This window comes from Hippocampus bargibanti, linkage group LG22 (genome assembly GCF_051943395.1).
Source record: "Hippocampus bargibanti isolate YZ-2025 linkage group LG22, ASM5194339v1, whole genome shotgun sequence".
Classification (NCBI taxonomy): Eukaryota; Metazoa; Chordata; class Actinopteri; order Syngnathiformes; family Syngnathidae; genus Hippocampus; species Hippocampus bargibanti.
Genome location: NC_142755.1, coordinates 3061925 through 3084726, shown reverse-complemented (window position 1 = coordinate 3084726; position 22802 = coordinate 3061925). Strand labels below are relative to the sequence as shown.

Here is a 22802-nt window from a genome sequence, read left to right as displayed (position 1 = left end):
TGGATTTATAGCTTTAATTTGACTTGGTATGACAGTAAAATATTCCCCTCTGAGGGTTTTAAAGCATATTTGTCCTACCGTCCTGAACACATCATATATCACGCGGCGCTCCACGCCGGTAGATAAACACGTCAAAGCTTTTTTGTCAAGTATCTGCACACCCGGAGAGAATATCATACTGGAGCGCCGCAAGATTCTAACTCATCGCCGAATATAGTCGGACGATCGCGTCTGTGAGAGAGGGATTACTTTAGTCAAACGGATACAATAGGAAAGCTCCCAGGCTGGGGGAAAAAAATATACAATAGTACAACGGCGTGTGAGGATTTTGATAGTAAGTCAAGAATGAAATGTGCGCATCATGTAATAGTTGATTTGAGCAGTCAACAGTTGCACACCGAAAAGCGCGTGGAAGACGTTTTACAGGCCTGATGAGCCGGGTAATGTCTCTGTGGCATTTATTTACTCGTTTTGGTATTCATCAAATACACATAAATAAGAATGAGGCAAGTATTTTTTTTAAATATGGGATATGGTATTTTTTGGGGGATGAGTCATTGTCCCCGTTTGTTTTTAGAAGCTCTTCTGATCTCAGCAGGGAGGGTAAGAGAGAAAGGGGGCGGCGGGTGGACGTTACACAACATTGGTTATTTATAAATCCACAACCCTCCTTTTGTTTTTGTGCCCTTTTCAAATCCGCCTCCCCACACACCCCAAGGTTTGTTCCGCTCTCACGCCTCTGCTCTAACACGCAGATGACCGGCCGGGCATTGCCAAGGTCCCTCGCTACACTTTTTTGTTTACCTCCTTGTCGTGCACCTCAAATGGGGAAAGCTAGTACATACATATGGATTTATATAGAGCTTTAACAACAGCTGTAACTGTAACAAAGCGATAACATGGAAAAAAGGCAAATGCTGCCCTCTCGTGGAAGGGAAAAAACATTGGCAGAGGTCTGACCAGCGCCTTATCAGCAACCCTACAAGAAAAACGAAAACCTGAACAAATTTGGGAATGTCACAATTTTCAATTGCTGAATAAATTTGGGAATGGCTGTGAATGAGTTAAAAAAATGAAAATATACTTTAAAAATATTGACATTTATATCATAGCAACGTGCGCACATCACTTTCAAATGACCTGAAAGCTTCGATGAGACGCTCCACCTTCTGGGCTTCTCCTTGGACACGAATGTGGGCCTGGAATTTCCTCAATGCGTCGTCCAGCTCCATGCCGGAGAAATCCATCTCGTCCACCACACAGCTGTGGAAGAAGCGTCGGGTGAGAGTTAGCCGCGGAGCGAGCCAAAACGTAATCAGTGTGCGTCAGCGCGACGGGATCGATGAGCCCGGGGATGCAGACTGGAGATAAGGATTTCCTAATTCAATGCGCCGAGGAGGAAGAGGAGGAGGAACGGAGCAACGGAGAAGAATCAAGATGCTGGCAAGCAAACACGTGGAAATCTCCCAGAGCGTAAAATCCTCCTTGAACCTGACTGCTAAATCTTAATTACCTTAATTAAAAAACAAAAAAAGTTTGAGACATGAGTTCACAAGAAGCTAGCTACAAATTGGTTCAAGTGAAATGAAGTTTAGAAGTTTCGATGGACTTTTATTCATACATCTCGTTTAGACAGTTGAAGCTGGAACAAAGCGCTAACATGGACAGAAGGCAAATGCTGCCCCCTCGTGGAAGTGAAAAAACATTGCCAGAGGTCTGACCAACGCTTTCCCGGCCTCAGCTTGTTGTAGCTATCTGCTAATATGTATAAATTTTACTATTACTAATAAATTGATTCTTTTACAGTTTATGTATTTTCCATCCCACATGTTTCCAAAGAACCTTACAGCTCAACATCCGTCAATGGGACTCGTCCCGCGGGACAAATCAATGGCGACTTAATTGACTTAGCGACATTTTAATGCGCTCGGTTTATGCTTAAGGAAACGTGCGGGGAATGTAGCATCGTCGGCACGCCACAGGGGACACATTAGAGGTCAAAGCAAAAAATGTTGGGTCCATTTATGCTGAGATTAAAACATATCCGCGACCTTGGCGATATTAAAAGCGGCAAAAGACAAATTGCTCAAAGGACTGCGAAGGGGGAGCTTTGTTCGTCCTCTTTGGATCATCGAAATGATTTGATTTATCTCAAAGCGGATGTTACAGAGATGCAAAGATAAGCAAGGCAGAAAAAAAGGGATTGAAATGCAAACGTGAGATTTCCATCCCCGAGGCAACGGAGGCGAGCTGATACAAAGGCCTCCCCGCACTCACTCGAGGACGTCCCTGTTGAAGGGCTTCTTGCTGTTGCCCAGGAACTCGCCGATCATCTGCCGACTCAGACCTTTCCTTTGGAGCAGGAAGTGGGCCACGCCGATGGGCGTGTCCGGGATGAAGCCGCGTGAGATCAGGAACTGAAGGCCCTTGTCGGGATTCCTGGAGAAAAAAATGGGGAGATGGTGGTTAGCATTGTGGCTAGATTGGATTGGATTGGATTTGACTTTATTAGTCTCGCAGTGGAGAAATTTACATTTCACAGCAGCAAAGTTGTGAAAGAAATGAAAGTAGAAAAGCAAAACACAGGAGCTGCTGGAAAGGCTGCCACTCTCGCGGCGCCGTCTTGAAGTCAAAAGAACAAAAAAAAAAATGTGGCTTGAGAAGCCCGCCGATGCGTGTGTGCAACTGTCGCGGCGTGGAATTGAAGCGGATTTACGTGGGACGGGAGATGTGAGACAATCTCTTTTCGTCAATGGATGCTACAGCTTTGTGTTTGCATTCAACCTTTATCCTGTAGCAGATGTGCACATTTCACCATGACGTCCTTGATCCATTGGTGAAAAGGCCGCTTTGATCCTCCTTTTGTCTGGAACTGCTTCATACAACAAAGAAGGTGCAGAAAATGCTTAAGCTTGAATGACGGTGTCTTTTGTGTTGTGTCACGTTATTTGTTATTTAGTTTTTTGTTGTTGTTTTGACTCCAAGATGGCACCGCGAGAGTGGCTGCCTTTACAGTTTGTTTTTTTACTTCTTCCTTTTCCTTTCCTCTTACTTTCCTCACTTCACTGCTGTGAAATGTAAATTTCTCCACAGAATTTCTCCAAGACTAATACAAGCTAATCCAATCCAATTCAATTAGCAACTAGCCACAAAAAATGTAAACCCAAAGGCTTTTTGGGTTCTTATTTGAATTTTTAGATAATTTTTTGAACCTGAAAATTTAGGTCAAATAGTTCCGATTCCTGGTGTCCGCTGTATTCGCAAAGTGATTAGGTGGGAGAGAAGCAGATACACTTGCGTAGAGGACCAGACAGAGCAGATGTGAGCAAATGGCAGCATGAGCTAGCCGGCGGTGTCGGCTCTGAAAGCATATGCTCGCCCACTCTCCTAACGGCTGAGATGTCGCTGAGTGAATTTGGCAGATGACTTGATGTTTTCCCAACAGGCGCGCCAATCCCACACGCCGAATATCATTTGCGACAGCAAATGGGATGAAGTGGTGAGAGGTGGAAATTCGAGACGAATTGGGAATGAGTGGCGAAGAATGAAGGGTAGACAATCTTGACAATGTGAGGATCAATATTGGGGTTCCTGCATCGCACCGGGACGGCTTTGGGGTGTTCCGACCAGCTCAGTTTGCTAGGTTAGATATGATGAGACTTTTTTCTAGCACTGCAAAGCAACAACTCCAAAATCTCGAATTTATTTGGGATCTGAAAAGCATGAATGTGGAGTGCCCATAAAAAAACACTTCAAATGTTAATATTTCCAAGTGCGTAAACTCCTTGATATTGATGACACTCCTCCTTTTTTTTCCAGAGCGTCACGCTTGCGAAGCATAAGTTAATCGGCTTTACGGTCGTCTTTTTTATTGCCTGTTCCACATTTGTGAGAGGAGTCTTAATTGGGGCAATATCGCTGTGAAATCTTGTCGGCGGGTCCTGGAGTATCCATCATGACAAGGAGGTTTTGACAGGCATGTTGCTGTGACAACACAACCAACGGTGGGGGGGGGGGTGTTAACGACATTTCCAGCCGGAGGTGATGAGCCACGCCAAAGGAGTTTCAAATTACATCCTGAATTGCACAGCAGCGACCGCTAATGACCACTTGAGATTTTTGTATACGGTTTGCGGATTTACCTGAAATCTGATTTGATTAGTGAGATATTACACCCACACATTAAAATGGGATACCACTCAACAATACATGTATTTACTGTACATTTATGGACATACATGTAACGTAGATCAATTTTTGCTACAGTCCAATTGCACGACATACCTAACAAAGCGGCCAGCCAAAGCAACGCCATGTTGCGCAACTAACTTGACCTCCTCCAAACCAACGGAGTGTGACACGTTTAATGCAGGCGTCTTCCGCCCCCCCTCCCCGTCCACTCTTGTCGCCATGGCAACACCCCCTCTCAAAGGTCTACCGCAGTCACGCGAGAACCACTTCGGTTTTGTCTGTCACGACCCTTCACGTCCTCAACCGCCTGCTGCCGTCTTTCCCTTTCACTCGCCGATATGAAACAAAAACGGACAGCGGACACTTTAAGAGACTTCTAAGAAAGATTGCATGACCCTAATCCGCGCCGCATTGCCATCCGTCTAAGGGCTTGAGCTCTTTTTGAAGTGGAATGGGTTCCTGACTGAGAATCGGGAAGCAGTGGTTACCATGGCAGAGTGAAGTAGTCACAACCTGCACTTAATTCGAAGTGACTTTTTTTCTTTCCTTGTTAGCACCCAAAAAAATGTAAATCGCAGTTGAATTTAGATCTCTAAATTAACATATTTTTTATGGACGGCGGAAAAAAATCATTGCCTTCCCACTCTTGAGGACTTGCACACTGATAGAACGAAGACAGGGGCACGGAAAATCAGACTGGATCCTCCGCACACTGCCCACCACCTTTTCCAGCAACGACCCTCACAACCCTGTGGAACAGCATCCCACTGTCATCATTGTAGCACCAACTCTGTACTCACTTGGTATGCTTGTTACATGCACATTGCCTCACAGTTGTTCCTGAGAACTACTACCTATATTCAGGGATTAGATTACATTAGATTAGATTAGCCTTTATGAGTGTTCTCCATACCTATTTGTCAAGTCTTTTCTATGATGATACTAGTGCAGCATGTTCTACCGAAGACAAATTCCTTGTGTGTTCTACTACTTGGCGAATAAACATGATTCTGATTCTGATTATCGTCATCTGTGGAGACTGAAATGGGTTAATTTTCAATTTCAGCTACCTGGAGAATCATACTCACACATTGAAGAGGTTGAGGCCAATGCGGTAGAGGCGTTTCCGCATGACGTCGGTGGACAACGTGGGAGACTTGCAGCTCGAAGGATTTTCGCACTGGTAGCGCGGCAGGCTGAGGATCATGGCCTGAAGAGCCTCTTTGGAGAAGGCCTCCGAAGTGGAACGGACCTCCGTGGACGCGCTGCTGCTGCTCATCTGCTCCGAGCTGTTGTCGGCAGTCTCGGAGCCGCTGCGATCGACCCCAAGGTGCGGCTCAGACACGGGTGGCGGAGGTTTTGGGGGTTCAGGGGGAGGCGGGGGCACTACCGCCGCCTCCTGATGGGAAGCCATTTTGTCCAAGGGTGTCGAGGGGGGTTGGTCCTCACTGCCGAGCTCTTCCTCGCTGGGAGGAGGAGCGGGGAACTCCACATCCTGATCGTATAAGTCGATTTCTGGGGGAATCGGGTGCTCTTGAGGGGGCGGAGGGGGATCAATCGGCTCAGAGGATGGCGGAGCTGGTGGTTTTTCAGGTGGGATGGACTGAGGGTTCGTAGCGATGGCTGCGGCTCCCTCTTGACGGGCGCAGTTGCCCAGGGTGACAGACTCCATGACGGAAGACGAAACGCGAAAATTCTGGCTGTCGATCTGGACCGTCACGTCCCGGAAGGCCATCATGAGCTTGCTGGCGCTTTTGGATAGGTCGCCGGGGTCCAACGGGACTTGATGGTTGGACGAGTCTCCGACGATGCACCCCTCTCCTCCCGCACCGAACTGATAAGTCCCGCCTTCTTGTAGCGAGCACATGGTCTTCAGGCTCCAGTTGCTGAGCGCATCATCGATGGACTTCGCCAGGGACTGGACCTGCTCGGTGAAGGAGTCCTCCAGGTCGGTCAGGCTGCCGCCCACCGTGGCAGGCAGCGACGGCGACCGCACCAGAGGGATACCCGCTAAGTTACTGCCTTCCGCTAGGGCTCGTTCAGCCGAGAAACTTTCGGTGTTCTGCATGCGCACTTTGCGCAGGGAAATCCGGCGCGGCATGCGACTCTCGAGAAGGGAGTTGCGGATCTTCTCAAAGTTCTTGCTGAGCTGGTACTGGCGGAAGGCGGTTTGGATCTTACAGGCGGCGCGGCGGGAAATGAGGTGGCCTCCGTATTTGTGCTCTAGCATTTCGATCTGGAAGGAAGGATAGAGAGGAGGGTGAATATCCAAAAAGGTCAGAATGCGGATGGGGTACATGAACAAAGAAACTGAGGAGTCACAGTTGAGTCGGACGTATCTCCGTCTTCTTTGGTCTCGTGGACATAAAAACTACATGTGCAGCCGTCTCAGAGCTCATTTCGTCCGCAAACAATCCCATAATCTCCGTCAAATCCGCAGAGGGGTCCCTTTAAAATGGTCCGAGAGCCAAGGCGGCTGTTAATCTCGCCTGTGAAGGATGGACCAAAGTCTGTGGGAAAGCGATAGACGTCACGTCACCGCGCCGTTGTCTGGCGGACACTGAAATACTTGAAGAAGCCCCCCCGATCCCCGCTTTTTGTTTCTCAGCCGGAACAATCAAGCCTCGTGTATCTCTAGAAACACCCGAATACTGGCGCTTATCTCAGCAAGTCACATTGTGTGTCAAACATCTTTTGAACCCCACCTCCTCCTCCTAAAACTAGCCTGGCATTTCGACTCAGCAAATTAAAGACTATTCCGCCAGATGAGAAAATTGACACGTAAACAACACAGCGGCGAACAATGTAGGACGAGATACGAAGGAGTCACTCTAAAGTACTGATCACTTTACTAAGTGCTGATGGAGAGATTAATCTGCAGATCGCTGTGGCCGCAGGCTGGCCTCGCTCAATCGATTTTGATTTGAAGGGCGGATTGAACCTTGCGTGGTAAACTAAGCTACAATGGGGGAAGTAAACAACGCATTTACGGAAGGGTGGGATAAAAAAGGGACATCTTAATATTTTCAAGACTTCAAAGCCACTACGGTAGAAGATAATTGCACGAAAAGCGAAGTTATCGGAAGTTCACGTTGACGAAGGAGCATTTTCAAGTGCTTCCACGCATCGCAGAGTTCGGTGGCGTGATGAATAAAGCGACTCCATTTTTCAAGTGTTTGGAATCCAACCGGAGGTCAAGCCGTGTTACAAAAACATCAAAACACTCCGCTATGAATCATCAAAACGGGTCAGCGAACCGAGTGCACGTTCAGAGAGGGGGGTGGGGGGGTTGTTAGCTTGCGCTGGCGCAAATGACTCAAAGCGTAGAAACAGCTGCGTGATTAACGAGCCGATTACGCAAAGGCAAAGAAGTGGGACGCGACACCGCATCACGTTCCCGTGCCAAGTAGAGACAATAATTAAAAGAGGTGACGTGATTGTTTTGCCCATGAATATTTGACAACGACGAGGGGCACTAACTACGTCAGAAAAGTGCTATGATTAAAAAATAAAATAAAAAATAGAAGAAAAATAATGCAGTATATTTTTTAACACACAAACTGAGGCGACTGCACTGCAATCAAGGTATCTCCCTCCCGTACGTCTAATTCGTCCATTATTGATTGGCGGACGCATTCATTCCACGCACGCTTCACTCCATGGACAGAAAGTCAATGGAAGCAATCTACGTCTCTCTCGGTGTGACAGCGCCGTCGAAAAAAAAAGGCAAGTGGAACAGGAAACAGGAAGTTGACTCTGAACAAAAGTGAAATGTAAAGCAGGACTACATTTATGTCAGTGTTGAATTTGTGTCCAAGAGACACCAATTCGATTTCCTTACCTGGGTTAGTTGACGGACGCAAAACTATACTGATGTTGGTCCGGGGGGAGGAAATAGAGATGGTGATGATTGGATGACATAGTGAATGGAAAGTGGAAAGACAAAACAGGATGAGCGGCAGCGCGTGTTTGCACACAAATTCACATCTTTACAGGCACTCATCGGTACAATACGAAATGGGGGGGGGACAATCGTGGCCCCGAAGCGGCATAGAGGAAAGTAAAGAAATGCCATTGTTTTGGGGGGAAAAATGCCATTAAAGCATTTAAGATCATGGTGAGAACAATAAAAGAATGATGAGGGATCGATGGTGGTGAGAATGATCAAGATGGCGAACGGAAACGGTTTGGCAAGTCCACTTGCCCCAAGAGAATAGAAAAATCTCCCCCGTCGGGGGTTGCACACACGCCCCATCCCAAGCGCACCCCTACCTGCTTGTTTTTGAGGTCAAGCGAGAGCTCATAGTCAGAAGTGGCCGAGTGCGAACCGGACCCATTGCGTTGCACCCTCATGGGCGACGCCGTGTGATGGAGGCTTGCTCTCCTCCCCGTGTTGCTCCCCTTCGCTCCTTCGCCTTCGTCCTCCTCCTCCCGAACTTCTTCTTCTTCAACTTCGGCCTCTTCCTGGGCGTCCTCGACATCCTGCTTTCCGTTTACTTCCTCTTCATCCGAATTTATTAGCTCCACGGTTTCCCTTGCCTCCTCCTCGGACGGGTCATCAAATTGAGGTTCGGGTTGGGCTTCGACTTCTGTTTGTGGTTCGGTTTCAGGCTCTGGGTCCGTCTGCAATTGGATGGGTTCGGCCTCCGGCGCCGCCTCTTGTTGGGACTGCGGTTGTGATGGGGCCTCACTCTGCAGCTCCCCTTCTCCTCCCTTCCCTTCCTCCCCCACTGACGGGTCTGGAGAAAGGTCATCGCTGCAGAAAGGAGGAGAAAACGCAGAGTGAGGGTGGCTTGCCGCATCCGCCGCGAACTCTTCTCTCTTTCGCTCGCTCCTGGGATGGACGTGGCAAAATGCGGGGACCCCATCTTTTGTTTTTAATTTATATTTCTATTACTATTTCGACAGTGATTGTTTACTTGACAGACAGAGACAAAGTGGACGAGAGGACATAGCTGAAAAAAAGCCCAGAGAGGTTGGAGCACGAAAAAAAGTTGGATGGAAAAGAAATAGAGCGGCAACTTCAGGAAAAAGAAAGGTGAAACTGACAAGCCAGTAGTGAGACACACACAAAAAAACACACAAAAATTACAAACCAAAACGGTCATACTCGATGCTTTTGTTTTGTCGGTTTGTGCCCAAAACAAGAAATGCCCTTTTAGAAGTTTTTTTTTTTTTTTAATGAACAAAAGTACAAACGAATATTGACCCCTGACAAAACGATTAATTCAACACCAATGTAATTTTTTCAGTACTTTCCACCTGACCTATTTACTAGATTTGTCTCCAAATTGCCCGCCAAAAAAAGGGAAATTGACGTTATTTTGGCACAGCGCAGTTGCCAGAACACGACTGCCACGGATTCCTCTGCTGGCACATCACGGCACAAAACGGAAACCTGCCGGCGACACGCTCGTCGGCCAACGCTGAACTTTTGGACGACAGCTTAGTCAAAATGTTCCTGTCAACGCATCCTCGTTTGTTCTCGGTTTCGGTGCGCATGGCGGGGCTTTAGCTGGCGTCGGAAAGTATCTGTAATGGGTTCAAGCGGGGGATCCTTCGAAAATAGACAAGACGTACGTGGAATGAATAATGGAGAGAGAAAGAAAGTGGTTTCTTCACTCAGCTGCAGGTGAGCAAAAAATAGATGTGGGAGAGTTGTATGGGATCTGAATCTGTCTTTTGAAAGGGTAGCCTGCTAGATGTCGGCTTGCTGTCTTTTCTAATGAAGCACTGACTTTTTTTAAGCGGCGGGTTATGTTCGTGACTTGTGGGATTTATTTATTTATTTATTTATTTATTTATTTATATCTATTTAGTTATTTTTTTATTGTATTTATCTATTTATTTTAATGGTTTATTTATTTATTTAATCTATTTACTTTTTTTTAATCTATTTAGCTATTTATTTGTAATTGTTTTTTATTTATTCGTCTATTCATTTATTATTTTTTAATTTATTTATCCATGTAGTTATTTTTATTTATTTATTCATCTATTCACCTTTTTTAAAATGTATTTATTTGTAATTGTTTTTATTTATTTATCTATTTATTATTTTTAATGTGTCTATGTAGTTTTTTATTTATTTATTCATCTATTTACCTTTTTTAATCGATGTATTTATTTATTTATTTATTTGTTTAGTCATTTAGTCATTTTAATTTATTTATCTATTTTTTGATTTATCTATTTATTTTTAGTTGTTTTAAATGTATGTATTTATTTGTTTGTTGATTTAGTTGATTTTTAATAGCTCTTTAAAGAAGGTTTATTTATTTTAATTGTTTTAAAAATTACAATCTAGCAACATTTTTATTTTTATTTTTAATTTTCGTTGGGGGATAAATAAAGTCTTTGCCGGCTCAGTGCGAAAATGGCAAGACGAATCATCGAGCGTGCAAACTGAAAGACGTGCCACTTATGCATATTCACACGCCTCATCTGGAATGTCAGCACCAAAGCGTTAGCTTTGCTCGTCTCCGTACTCTCTTCACGGCCGCTGTCAAGCCGCCCATCGTCTATCCATAACATCCCCTGTTAGGAAGGAAGATTTATCGCCTTCGGGGTGTCGGAGTGGGCCAACGAGGGTGAAGACGAACGAGCGCTTTTCCTTTTAATTCCGAGACGTGAACTGGGTTTATTTTAAAGCTGCGTCTTGTCGCTTGGACTCAATCTCTTTTTTTTTTCTCCCGCCTCTTATGTACAGTATCTCCTGGCCCTCGCTGCGAATGACTCATCCAGCATGGAAGCTTCTGCATTAATAAGCATCTCTTTGCTCGTACGCTGAGAGATGGAGACGTATGGTCTGTTTTTATCATTCGACTGCGTTTTTACCGCCAAGAACTCGAAGGATGGCGTTCCAGCGGACCGTAGTAAAACCTGACATAAGAGAGGACGATAGAAATCTGAGAATATTGACCGGCGGAAAGCAGAAATTCCAAGAACTTGGCCATTTGAAGTTATCAAGTTTCGGAAAAGTCAATACTGTAGATTTTTGTTTTTAATTGTTTACGATTAAAAACAGTAACCAAGAGTGCGAAAACCATCAGCAGCGGCCATCTTGTGCGATGATTTATAGCAGCGGCCATCTTGTGCGATGAATCATCAAAAACGACGACACCATGAAGGAGATTATTTTGTCACTCAGAGTGACCTTGTAAATAACACTCTTTTAGCAAAGCCGCCATCAAATAAAGTAAGCGTGAATTTACACCTTAAGATTTAATGGACTGCAGCCAACAAAAGTCTATGGACTTATTTCTGGCTGTTTTCGAGTAAAACACCATAAAACGCAGCTGTGTACGTGCACCAGCTGGTAGTAAGAAGATTTATTCGGCACCTGGAAGCTTGCGCTTTTTGTTTTCTTTGCGCACGTGTGTAGCCCCCCCCCCCCCCCCCCACACACACACACACACACACACACATTTTAGAACTTGATATTCCCATCTTGCAAGTTAAAGCTCCCGGCTAACGCTTGCTTCAATAGTGGTTGCATGGGGACGGCTCCCATAAACAAGCACACATAACCCTTCCGCATTCGCCCTATTAATATTCGTTTTCATTCTTTTTTTATTACATTTACCCCTCCCTGCCGTTTGTAATAGATAATTCGGGAAGACAGGCTGAGCCAAAGCAGAGGCGACACCTGGAGTGACAGAGTGATGCTGCAAGCATGACTCAGCACACGAGTGGGGGGGATTGAGGCACTTGGTGTCAAAAGCGTGACATAGCCCAAAAATGTTAAAAAAGGAACCATGCTGATTTTTTAGGAACCATTTCAGGGTTAACGGTTACTCCAGTGGCCATTTTAGCATGTTATCATGTTACAGGGTGCATGTTTGCGTCACATAGGCACTTTGTATTGATTTTGGAATTGCGGAGCATAATGCTAAAGCTGTTGTATAATATTTTATCCCAGGTGACTCATCGGGTAGTGGAAGGAAAAATAATTAGATATATATCACATTATTACTGTAGTATTTGTGAGTACATGTGTACAGTTTTAGGAAGTGGTGAGTGTCACGAGTGTCAGTGAATGAGAACGTCGTGTTGGCTGCTAACTCGCTGAGTGGATCAATGGGGAGTGCGAAGGTGCTTACGGTGTGTTTGTTTTCCTCCATAAAAGGATTGATAGTGCAGCGGGGATAAGGCCGGGCTACGGTACGCCTCGCCAGATAAGCTAAAATCAATACGTTCCTTTGTATCGGGGGATCGTGGACTTGCTGTTGCGGCACTCATTTGATTTTCTTTTTGCGATTTTGCTTCAATCATATTTTGCAATCAAAAATGACCGTATTTTCTGGAATAGAAGGCGCACCTTCAATGAATGACATATTTGAAAACGTTTTCCATGCATAAGGTGCACCGCATTATGCATGGTCAGCTTATGAAAAAAAAACATTTCTTTTAAGTGTGCCTTATAGCGTAGAAAATACGGTGCTCGTCGCAGCTCCGTTTCGCTTCACTTCTGTGATCTCAACGGCACAACTCCTCTTAAATCCTCTCCAAATAATGCCTTACAAGCGCTTTTTTTTTTTGCTTGTTCTCCCTGATCTCCCATTTAAGGCCCAGTTGTAGCATCAGAAGATGTACGCATACTTTGGGGCTATAAAGGACAATGTGAGCTATCACGAGGCTAAACGGGTAGAGGGCGACTGATTTTCCCGATACAAAAAATAAAGAAACAAAGAAAGAAATCGCCTTATAAAATCAAACATGGAGCACTAGGAGACCATATAGATCATTTTAACGTAATTTAAAAAGGTCTCTATGCCGCTATATCTTCAGGTTTTACCGCTCAGGCTTGGCGACAGTCTGCCTCCATATGCTCAGCTGTTCAAAATGCGGGTTGTCACCTAATTGGCACCCTCACAACGCGGCTCGGCGGGCACTTTAAGTAAACATTTTCTTTTGTGGTTGCTTCTTCGCATGCACAAAACCCTCACCCTCGCATTGTACCGCTGAGACGTCGACGGCGCCTGCGCAATTCTTACAAATACCTCCCCGAGAGACGAATAAGATGCCATGTAATGACATCGGCGCCGGCTTGAGTTGTCTGTGCCGCACCGAGTGCAGAGTATCATCCCGTGAGAGAGGACTGCTGTGTTTATTCTCCACCATGCAGTACAAGGAAGAGCCCCTGAGCTGCATTTGGGTTTATTAAAGCTTTTTTTTCTTTTTATGCAAAGCTATTACAGCGTGGCGAAATGGTAGGTAGTGTATATTATTCAACAGTGCTGGAGGGAGAATTGTATGGGTTAGTCACAAGAGAGGGCGGGGGAAAATTAGCAGAATATTTGTGATTGTATATTTTTTTTAGAATTCAGCAACACATTGGATAATAAATTGGTTCTTGCTTTTTAAATCTTCTATATGATGAAAAATTGCTGTGATGAGTTGAGGCAGCAAAAAAAAGGTTAAAAATGCTGATTCGGAAGGCAGGGAAGATGCAGCGGACGCACGCGGGAGATGCTGCCGCAAAGTCATCAAAACGTGCCGCGTTTATGAAAACTAATTCCACCCCCCCCCCCCCTTTTCTATCTTTTAGGCTTCACGTAACAAGCCATGGAATGGAAAGGAAAAGAAACCTTCAGATGTGGCGAGCGAGCACCTTTCTGGTGAAATGTGTCGGTTGGTCAAGCAAAGCCTTGGGGCTGCTCATAAGCTAAGTAATTAAAAGTGACTGAGTGCTGAGGGTTGGAATACGAATTCAGGCCAACGCGGCTCCCGGAGGACATTTTTAAACAGCTGACTGGACCAGCTCATGGGAAAGAGGCACATATCGCAACTCCTGATTGGTTTAGGAGGAGAAAAGGTGAAGACATTTTAGTTTTAATCAGCATTAATTGTCATGCATGAATGTATTCAGTAATTGAAAATATGATGTAGAGCGTCATTCCCGAATTTCTTTGGATTTTGGTTTTTCTTGCAGGGGTGCTGAAAAAGCGCTGGTCACACCTCTAGCAATGTTTTTTCTCTTCCATGAGGGGGCAGCATTTGCCTTTTGCCCACGTTTGTGCTTTGTTATAGCTTCAGCTGTTGTTCAAGCGCTATATAAATCAATTGTATTGTATTTTGTACAGCCACCCTCATTTCAAGGTCATATAACTCCAGACGCATATAATTTAGGAATTAAATCATTTTTTCTGGTGAAGAGTATAAGGTTTCTAACGCTGTATTGAATGTTGATGTAGTCCTAAAACTCAATATTCTGTAGGTATTTCAGTACCAATGACAAAAACCCTGGCACTGGAGTGGACACATTTTTGCAGTTAAAATTCATCTCAACATTTTTTTCAAATTCTTCCCTGATACTATTTGTATTGAATATTGAAATAAGGCTGTTCAACAATGATTTTGACCTTTGAAAAAAATAACATAAAAATAAATCACATAAATCATTTCTGAACACTTGATCACATTGTGATATATCTTTAAGGGTGAAAAACAAAAAACATTTAAAAAGTACAGAATCTTCCCGTTATGTCACCTCGACTGACAGTACACAAAAGACAAAGAGTTACATTCTAATGACTGCCAAATTAAAAGCATGCCACATTTTTTTATTTTTACTCCCCGTGCCTCCACATGAACACAAATGTATTACATGTGCTCACCATTACTTCCCAGCATGACTTCACACACATTGAGCACACACATCGATGCCCCCTCCCCCTGCTTCCACTGCACAAATATTATTTGTGGTGGTTGAAAAATGATCATAAATCGGGACACTTGACGTGGCCACAGTGGACAGACAAAAGGCCCGCATGGTGTGAACAATAGACGAGTAATGGACGAGATGGGGTGCGGCGTTTTGGAAGTGTTTATGGGAAGAGGGCCAGGGGGGGTGATGATGACACAGGAAATCACGGACAACAAGGTGGAAATCAACAATAAAACAGCAGTTGGACGAAAGGGGGTGCGAGAGGGGCGGGACAAGATATGATCATCAAACAATAACAACAAAAAAGGACTTAGCCCCCCAGGGAAGTAGTTGGGGGTTTGAGGTTGGTTTGCAAGTTTGATCTCGATAAGCAGTTTATATTATAGAGCGAAAAGAAATGCATTTTGGTGCATCCATTTGAACCTGCTTAATTTTATTTATTTATTTTAATTTATTGTTTTAGGTTCTTTTTAATGTTTTTATGCATTTATTTATTGTTTATTTGTTTTTATTTATTTATTTTTATGATTTATTTAAATTTTTACATTTAAGTTTTTTAATCATCACTTTTTTCATTTATTCATTTGTTCATTTATTCTTTTGTCTTGTGTTTTCATTCATTTATTGATTCATCCATTCCTTTATTTATGTATTCATTTATTCATTCATTTATTAATTCACATATTTATTCATTCATTTATTTAACTATTTATTTCACTTTTTTGTTTGTTTATTTATGTATTTATTTACGTATTATGTATTTATGTATTAATGTATTTATTTATGTATTTATTTATTTTTAGCGCACTCGCTCCTAAGGCATATGGACAGCCAAACTGGAATTTGAAAATCGGGCCACAACCTCAAAACGTACCCAATAAACCACTTCAGGGGACCACCCGGGGTAGTTGTGTCCTTTTCCAAGCATGAGCAACTAATTGCGAGTACATCGAAGACACGTTTTATTTTATTTTATTTTTTCTGCGAGCGTCTTACCTGGGGACACAGGCAGACGACGACGTCTCAACCTCGGGGGCCTCCGGGGCCGGGCAGCAGAACTGATGGAGCACCGTTTGGTTGCTGGGTAAATAGAAGAGAGCAGAAATGAGGATTCAGACGAAGGGGAAGTGGAGACGACGTCGCCACGGTGACAGACACCAAGACATTTTGCTTTTCTTTGAGACGAAGAGGAAAATAAGAGAATGAGCTACTGTGGGACGCTTTGTCTTCTCCAACAAAGATAAATAAAAGTGGTGAAATAGCAGGAGCAACATCTTTCAAAATGCAAATAGTCGAGACACTTTTCGGTTAGGGGATTATTGTGCTACTTTAAGACCATCAGTCTTATTTTCGAGTAAATCTTTAGGTTCACTTCAAAGTTGGCCACTTTTCAAGTCCTGAAATATACATTACATACATTAATTAATCTCACAAAGTAAAAAATGCACTTCACACAATTCTTTATTCTTTTCAAATCATTTAAGCCATTTAAAGCATCATTGCAATGGGAACATTTTAGCCGCTGGAGGATTTGCTATACAACCTGTAAATGTTTCCAATGTTTCACATTTACTTAATATCTTTATCTATCTATTTGCCTCTCTCCACACACACACACACACACACACACACACACACAGGCGCTTGATCAATGCAGCCTTCCCGAGATTAAATTGAACTTGCGCGACCCCGCTTCCTGTCCCTCCTCGCTTCCCCTGCCGGCCAAAACTGGCTAATACCGCCTGGATAGCGAAACCTCAAAATTCAGAGGAGGAGAGAGAACATGGGGGTCTAATCTGAGCAGCTAGCTCCCACCACGTTGCATTAACCTCCTGTTTTCTCCGCTTATGAGGGCCCTAAACGGCAACACACACACAGAACAGGGAAAAAAACAGGGTGAGAATGACATTTAGTGCCATGTAAGTGCCAACTCGACCTCTGAAAAGCAATTAACGCTGTTGTTACACGACATTTGTTTCACAGATGTCAGTTCCGTTGATGAGAATATGGTTAAAAAGCCCTGCCTAATGAATGAGGATGTGACAAAAAGGGGAAAATGGCGCTGGGGTAGGTATGCATCAGGGGAATTGCGCCAGGGCCTTTCAAAGACATCTTCAGTTCATCCTAGAAGCCAAAGACAAGCACAAATAGACTTGAAAGCTTTGCGTCAGTGCTTTTGCTCTCAGGAGACTGAGTCCAATGGACAAAGAGCAACCTTAAAAGCGCAAGAAATGTGTCTTTTTTGTCCTTAAAAAAAGAAAGGAAGAAAGAAAAGGGTTCAAGGTCAATACGGTCATTCTAGACACAGCACATTATTCTTATTGAGCTCTAAAATAGGGAATGAAGTGTACAAAGTTGATGTACTTTGGTTTTAAATCATACCTTTACGACTTTAGTTGTCTTTTGAAAATAAAAAAGGGGACTGGTGGTCACATAAATACTGTAAGGCTACTGCTAGCAGTTTAGCATTTTGGTTGACGTTTTTAATTAGCATTCCACTGAGTCTCGTTTTTCACGCCCAGACGACGTTTTATCGAGTTAAACCGCTGTATAATGTCGAAAAATATCGAATACAATGACATTATACTTCAACGACTTTAAAACAATAAACGTATGTAATAGATATTACATGTTCTAGACGAAGAGAAAGTACCTGATATTGCCGCTTCGAGCGCAGAAGGCGCGCTTTCAACTTCCGAGTTGCAAGACAGACATTACTAATCAATCAACGCTCGTTCGTTGTATTTTTTTTAATACTACTTTTTAATATTATTACAAATGCGACGCTATAGTTACACACATTGACAATTGGCAAGTTTACATTTTTATTTTTGTATAATTTACAAATATTTATGATGACACAGCTATGTCACCACACTCATGTCAGTTACCATTAGCAGCTGGCCTCCCTTGTGAACAGTGACACACTCGTCAATAGACATGGGTGTAAAGGCGAAAATATATTTCATACTAAATGAAGTTATGATAATGGTAAATTTTGCTTGTTGCGAGGTTTATTCGCGCTTAGTTCTACTGTACTGTATACTGTACTTGAATGTGCTGACACTAGGCATTACCAATCAAATCTCGCACGATTCAGAATTTGAAACGTTCCCCGTTTCCTGAAAAAAAAATGATTCCTCGAAATAAAAAAGTGTTTTAATACATTTAAGTAATTTCTTGTTTTTTGTGAAGCTAAGAAAAATCCCAACAGATCATGTCATCACCCTCAACATCAAATAAGCATCCTCAGTCCCATTTTTTTTCCTCTCATCAACAACCCAACTCCCCTCTCACAGGAAAAATAAAAATTTGAAAGGCTTTTTCAAGAGTGAAGAGAAACAGAACTGACATGTAAAGAAAGCCAGAGCATGGGGAGCTCGAAGAATGAACCAGACTACTTCTTGGAGTTTTGCCGTCCATGGACAGGCAAATGATTTATTGCAGTGAAGTTTGGGGAATGCAATTTTTTTGCCCACTTGGGGATTATTTTGAAGGATGTCTAACTCAGCCTATGTACTGTAGCCGAGGCAAAGGTTAATGATCAGTCCGGCAAACTAATTAGTTGCATCCTCACTTTGTTTTTGGTCACGTTAAATCCAATTCAAACAAATCAATGTTGATGAATCAAAGGTTGATTGGACTTAACATGGCTGTTTTGCTTGCCTCTGTCACGCTAGGAAGGCCCGAGGTAGATAGCGAAGAGCATAGCGTTCCTTGGTGGAGCTAACCATACCTGACCTATCCCCAGGTCACTTTCATCGCTATAACAATAATATAATAATTTCATTTATAAGCACCTTTCAAAATGTACAAAAGTGCTTGAGTCGGGATTGAGGTGCAGAGTTATCTTTTTTTGTTAGTTACTTTGCATATTTGTTTGTATTTTTCTTTTGTTGGTGGTGATGTTTTAAGAAAAGGTTTCATTTTAGGTTGCTTTGTAGTTTTAGTATGAGTTTTAGTTTGCTTTTTTTAATGCAGGTGTTATTATTCTTTTCTTGTCTATTTATTTATTTATTTATTTTCATTTATTTTTTTCATGCATTTATTTATTTTATCCATCTATTCATCGATTTATTTGTTGTTTATTTGTCATTTATTTTTCTTTTTTACCATTTGTCTATTTATTTATGAAATTTTAATTTGCAGATTTATTTATTCATTCATTCAATTAAAAGCTTTATTTATTTATTTATTTATTTATTTATTATTTTTATTCATCATTTATTTTTTATTTATTTATTTTTTCATTTGGCTATTTGTCTATTTATTCGTGAAATTTTAATTTGTCTATTTATTCATGAAATTTTAATGTGTCTATTTATTAATGAAATTTTAATGTCTCTACTTATTTATTTATTTATTTATTTATTGTTTATTGTTTATTGTTTATTTATTTATGTAGTTATTTAGTTAGTTAATTAAAATACATTTATGTATTTATTTATTAAATTAAAATACATGATTTTTTTTCTTAAAATACATTTATTTAGTTATTTATTACATTAAAATACATGTATTTAGTTATTTATTATTTTTTTAAAAATATTTATTTATTTATTTATTGAATTAAAAACATATTTATTTATTCATTCATGTATTTATTTATTTATTCCTGTATTCCTTCGTGAGTTGCTTTCATCAAAGCATGAGATGGGGCTTCATTTACTACCTGTCAAATAGATTACCCGCCCTTTCTTTTTTTTCTTTTTTTTTTAATCAAGCAAATGAACTAGAGAAAAAAATCCCAGCGATGAGCCGATCCCGCATCATCCTAAGAATTGATTGATGTCAGGTTGAGGCATCTGTCATAAAAAAAATCCAATCTTTTTTCCACCCAGGTTGGATCTGCGTGACACATCTGGGTGATGTTCTCTCAAACGCGGCCACTCAAAGTCATCTCGGTTCCCATTGCCGGGATAACCTTCATGTTTACATCCCGCGTGGCCCGTTAAACGTCATCCGGGCTTCTATTGGTGCTCGCTTATGTGATGTCATCTAAAGTTCAACCACGATTACTTCGCTTGTCAACTCGCATCCACGAGTTCCTTTCCTTTCCTTCATTTTTTCCCCCCCCTCTGTGCCTGCGACGGTACGCGCTTGCGGAATCACGTCTTCGTGAATCAATCAGGATTATCAAACAATGCAGCCGAGGGCAGCAGATAGAGCTCGGCGGGCCAAGCCGGTGACCTTGAGTGCACGGCGGAGGGCAAACAAGCTCTGATGTAGATTTAAGGCCCTACTCTTGTATACCGCCATTGCTACCATATACTGTACCAATACACAAATAACATAATTTCTTTTCGAATGCTCTTACAGCTATATCAGCAATCCACTTTCCTCAAAACTTTGTTCATTCGTGATTGTCAGAACTAAAAACAACCGAAAAATAATCCAGATTTGCAGTCTACAGGCCTCATAATGCAGCACAGCTCCTGCAGAGTGAGCAACAGCTAATCGATTTATTCAGTTAAGTTATTTTTCGACACTTAAAAAAAGGCTCACAAAGTTACAAACGACTTGCGACTAAACCACCAGTCACGATTATTGGAAGAAAATATGAATCTGAAGTATATTTGGTACGTGGTTTGTATCTGTGATGATTTGAAGATCGTACATGATAATAATCTGGCAATAAAAACAGATTAGGAATGCTGAAAATGTTGAATCGTGTGTGAAAATGTAATTTGATTGCACTCATCTAGCGGCAAAAATAAATAAATACATAAATAAATACAAAGATGGATGGATAGCTAGAAAGCTAGCTAGCTAGCTAGCTAGCTAAATAATTGCACAACTAAATAAATAAATAAATCTCTTCATTAATGAATGAATAAATAAATAATAAAACATTAATACAAATAAATGACGAATAAATAAATAATAATAAATACATTCAAAATGAATACATAAATAATAAAAATAAATACATAAATAAATAAATACTCCCAAAAAGTCATGCCTCGATAGATCAATAGAATTAATCAATTGATTAATCAATCGATATTTACCTAATAAATAAGTAAATAATAAAATTACATTAAATTATGTTGAATTAATTTAAATGACAACCAATTAAATTAAAGTACATTAAATTAAATTAAATTACATTCAAATTAAATTAAATTCCAATTAAATTAAATTAAATTAAAATACAGTAAAGTCTCGTTATATCGATATCGGTTATATCGATGGTCCCGCTTATTACGATACTATTTCTATGCACGCACGGTGAAAATTACATGCGCGCAGGGTCGGATATATCGATAGTCCCGGTTATATCGATATTTTTCGGACTCCCTAGAATATCGATATAACGAGACTTTACTGTAGATGGATAACACTAAATTTATAGATGGATAAAATTCTGCGAAAACAACAATTACTTCACAAAAAAAAAGAAGCTCGACCGATGGATACATAGATAGATGCATCGGTGATCTTAAAAATCAATAACTATTAAGCATTCATTGATCAAGCTGCAGACAGCTGGCTGACCAGATGCCACTGCCAATGTCTGATGTCCAGAATGAAGCTTTAACTTGGCATGCGGTGTCATTTATTTATTTAGTTATTTATTTTGGACCGTATTGATTTGGGTTTTGACAGCTCAAGGTGCAAAGGTCATTCGAAACTGTTACGACAATGCTTGCAATGAAAATACTCACTCCGCCTTCCTGGCTAGTCCCACCGAGCGACACAGCGTGGCGGTGGGGGTCTGCGGGACCAGCGACTTGCAGCATGGGCTCCGTTTACCCTCCTCGGTCGTCTCCGGGTTGCTCTGTCCGGTTTGCGGGCTCGCTTGCGAGGCGGCGGGCACCAGCTGCAGATGCTGCGGGTGGTGCTGCGGCGCAGGCGCCGGTGCGGAGTTCGCGGCGGAAGGAGCCGATGGAGGAGGGGAGGCGGAACGCTGCTGTTGATGGTGGTGCTGATGCTGGCCGCTCGGAGCTTTATTGTGATGCTGAGGCGGGTGGGCGTGCGGCTGGGGGGACGGCGGCTGCGGCTGAGGTTGAGGCGTCGGGTGATGGCGGTGGCGGTGCTGATGCTGCACGTAGTGATGGGGGTCCCGCAGTTGTCGGTTCTCGCCGATTAGATCCTCCACCTTGCGCTCGAGATCGTCGATACGCTGCCGCTGCGTCTGGATGAGGCTCTGCTGATTCTGCACGATGGTGGTGAGCTCTTTGAGGTAAAGCACCGCTTTCATGGGGTTATCCAGCAGGCTCTCCATCACGAGCGGCGGCGGCGGTTGGAGGGGGGGAGGCAGATCCGGGAGACTGACGCTGCTTGGAGTGTGTCGTCTCTCGCTCTTTCTCGGATGGAGAGGGGAGGGGGGGGGTGACGAAGGGTGGGAGTGTCGGCATCGGTGGAGTGAGGGGGAGTGGTCATGGGCGACCAATGACGTCACGGTGTAAGCGCACAAGGGGAAGAGTGGGGGAATCACCATTTTGACCCATTTCTGTTATTTCCGCATTTGCATGAATGCATTTCAATATTAATCGCGCACGCTATGAAACCCCATAGAGATTTATTTTCGATGTAAAACAACTACTTAAATAACAATTACATTAATATTGGACATATCTAAAACTGTTTCCAAGGATCCAATTCAAATATAATAAATCATAAGTGAAATACGAATAACCTAATGCATTTTCACCAGTGATATTTTGACACTCACTGCTAGAGGGAGCCAGAAATTTGGTGGACATGTCTAACGGGGAGACCCTCACCCAAAATAAAATAAAAAAAATAATATATAAAAAATAATATACTATAACAAATAATATATAAAAAGATTAATATATAAAAAAATAATATAAAAAATATAAAAATAAAAACTAATAACGATGATAAAACATACAAAAATTAAAATAAAATAAACAAATACAAAATATAAAATAAAATTAAAATGAAATTACAATTAAAAATAAAAATAAATAAA

At 42.2% G+C, this 22802-nt stretch overlaps 1 protein-coding gene across 5 annotated transcripts in view; it reads right to left on the bottom strand.

Moving 5' to 3' along the window:
* Window positions 1-22206, bottom strand: part of iqsec3a (IQ motif and Sec7 domain ArfGEF 3a) — a 32076-nt gene extending 9870 nt beyond the window's left edge. For 4 of the 5 annotated variants that reach the window (XR_016113671.1, XR_016113673.1, XR_016113672.1 and 1 more), the window contains exons 1-6: window positions 21529-22200; window positions 15857-15940; window positions 8464-8947; window positions 5280-6427; window positions 2278-2439; window positions 1141-1263 (exon numbers count right to left, since the gene is read on the bottom strand). Coding sequence is in view for 2 of the 5 variants with exons in the window: in XM_088988834.1 (XP_088844960.1) it covers window positions 1141-1263; window positions 2278-2439; window positions 5280-6427; window positions 8464-8947; window positions 15857-15940; window positions 21529-22088 (2561 nt within the window). In the remaining 3 variants the exon portion in view is untranslated. Of the gene's footprint in view, window positions 1-1140; window positions 1264-2277; window positions 2440-5279; window positions 6428-8463; window positions 8948-15856; window positions 15941-21528 lie in introns of all 5 variants that reach the window. The other variant, XM_088988836.1, reaches the window with a different exon arrangement.
* Window positions 22207-22802: the final 596 nt, after the last annotated feature.